Source organism: Apis dorsata, unplaced genomic scaffold (genome assembly GCF_000469605.1).
Source record: "Apis dorsata unplaced genomic scaffold, Apis dorsata 1.3 scaffold_165, whole genome shotgun sequence".
NCBI classification, from domain to species: domain Eukaryota; kingdom Metazoa; phylum Arthropoda; class Insecta; order Hymenoptera; family Apidae; genus Apis; species Apis dorsata.
The window spans coordinates 109,504-111,406 of NW_006263454.1; the positions used below are offsets into that span (position 1 = coordinate 109,504).

Sequence of the window (1,903 nt, forward strand, 5' to 3'; positions counted from 1 at the left end):
GGATACGAGTCCCGATGCATCAGGGTGTAGATCTGCAGTTGGGCCTCGTCGAAGGTGTGCGGCGTCGGTTGCACCATGTTGCGGTTCACTATTTCGCGCACCCGCGAGTCCAGGCTCACCTGAAAATGTCGAACGCGAGTTAGAGAGGGTTGGAACGGTTGGGGTACAACGATATTGCTCGCATTCACCTTTTCCCCCTTCCTGGAAAAATTCTTGATTGCGATTGGATTTTCGCGCAAATTTTTCTGAATAGGGAAAGGAAGATCGAGTAGTTGATTTGTTCTATTTTTTTAAATACACGTTACACGTTTTTGAATATAAAAAAAGTTATAGAATGTGCATAAATATAGTTATTGATTTTTATTTGGTTTCATTGTGTTAGAGTAATTGATAATACGTGATTGTCTCGATCAATTCGTTGAATTTAATTCGTAAGCATTCGAAGGATAATATCGAGGTTGGAAAATTTAATTGAAAGGGGTATATGAATAACTTTTTTTATATTCAAAATATATTGGATTGAAAGTTCTATGTGCTCTTTTTTTTTTTCAATACTTGAAAAAGAATTTAAAAATTACAGATACAGATATACGGAAGCTTGTGTCAAATAGTTTTCTCAGCTGATGCAGGAATGTTTAATCCACGATAGCGAAAGCGATAACGATGCAGGGGATCGACCATTTCTATCGAGATACCAGATTTTCCAACAGCATTTTGCAGATTGGAGAACGTTTAACCGATGTTCTCGAGGACGGCAGATGCCTATTCGGTTCTTTCGCCGAAAACAAACACGTTACTATAACAGAAAGGAAGTTTAACTAGCCATGGAGAGAATAGCCTCTAAGATATCGATAAGAAAATTTCGTTTTTCCTTCGTATTCGGTCCGCGGTTTATCAAAAATCTGATCGAGAATAATCGTGAATAATAGTTAAAAAGTAGTTTAAAAATATATTAATGATTACCAAAAATGTGTAAATGATTTATCGAAAAATTTTATCTAATCAGTTAGAATTAACATCTTTTTTGTTATTTCAGATCAACGAAATCTTATTACAAGATTAAGATTATACAAATAACGTATTGATTTTTAAAATTTCAGACAATAAAACTTGCACGAAACGATAAATTCATCTAATCAACTAATATCTTTCGAAGTTAAATAAATACTAACACCAATATCAATAAAACGATGTATCAATTTATATAGATAACCTTGATCGAAAACTTTCATTTAATCTAATCTAAAAATGACAATACGTAAATCACATAGAAATTATTTTGAGAGCCTGACATTTAAGAGGGGAATAATATTCTTTCGTATTCCCTATTTTCAACTTTAAACTGCAATTACTACGTTAAAATAACTTAATTTCCAACTACTAAAATGAAATTATATCATCAGTTCATTTCCTATCAATTACTCAACCCTCCCAAACCATCCCCAATAACCCAATAAACCTTCAACCTTCCTGCTCAAAAATTATTTTGACAGATCGATATTCAAGAGGAGGAGTATAGAGCTCCACTATTACTTTCATTCGATTCATTTTGGCCTATAATCTTCAATTGCAAACCCTCCCCTCCCCTCCAAAAAAAATATCAAAAAATACAACCAACCTCTTTCTCCGAGACTGTGGATATGTAACGGTCGTAAATGTATCTCGCGTTCTCCTCGATCTTCTCGGAATTGCTCTCGCGTTTGAGCTGCTCGCAGGCGAGCCAGAACGCTATATTCTCATCGCTGTACTCGCTGAGGAGGAACTCCCTGAAGAACTTGCGCCCCGCCTGGCTCTTCATCAGCTTGTCGAAGGACGAGCCCCACGACCTGATCTCCTCGAGGCTGCACTCCGTGTCGAGGCCCTCGAGGCCGTTACCCGCGTCGCACAACTCGCTTCCAAAACC

General features: G+C 37.0%; 1 protein-coding gene across 1 annotated transcript in view; it reads right to left on the bottom strand.

Annotated features, from left to right (window-relative positions):
• Positions 1 to 5: 5 nt before the first annotated feature.
• LOC102672296 (regulator of G-protein signaling 17-like) overlaps positions 6 to 1,903 on the bottom strand; it is a gene marked incomplete at its 3' end in the record, with an annotated part of 10,823 nt that continues 8,925 nt past the window's right edge. Inside the window, exons 6-7 of the mRNA XM_031509649.1 lie at positions 1,619 to 1,903; positions 6 to 119 (exon numbers count right to left, since the gene is read on the bottom strand). The exon at positions 1,619 to 1,903 is cut by the window's right edge and continues 10 nt beyond it. Of these exons, the coding sequence (XP_031365509.1) occupies positions 6 to 119; positions 1,619 to 1,903 (399 nt within the window). The remainder of the gene's footprint in view (positions 120 to 1,618) is intronic.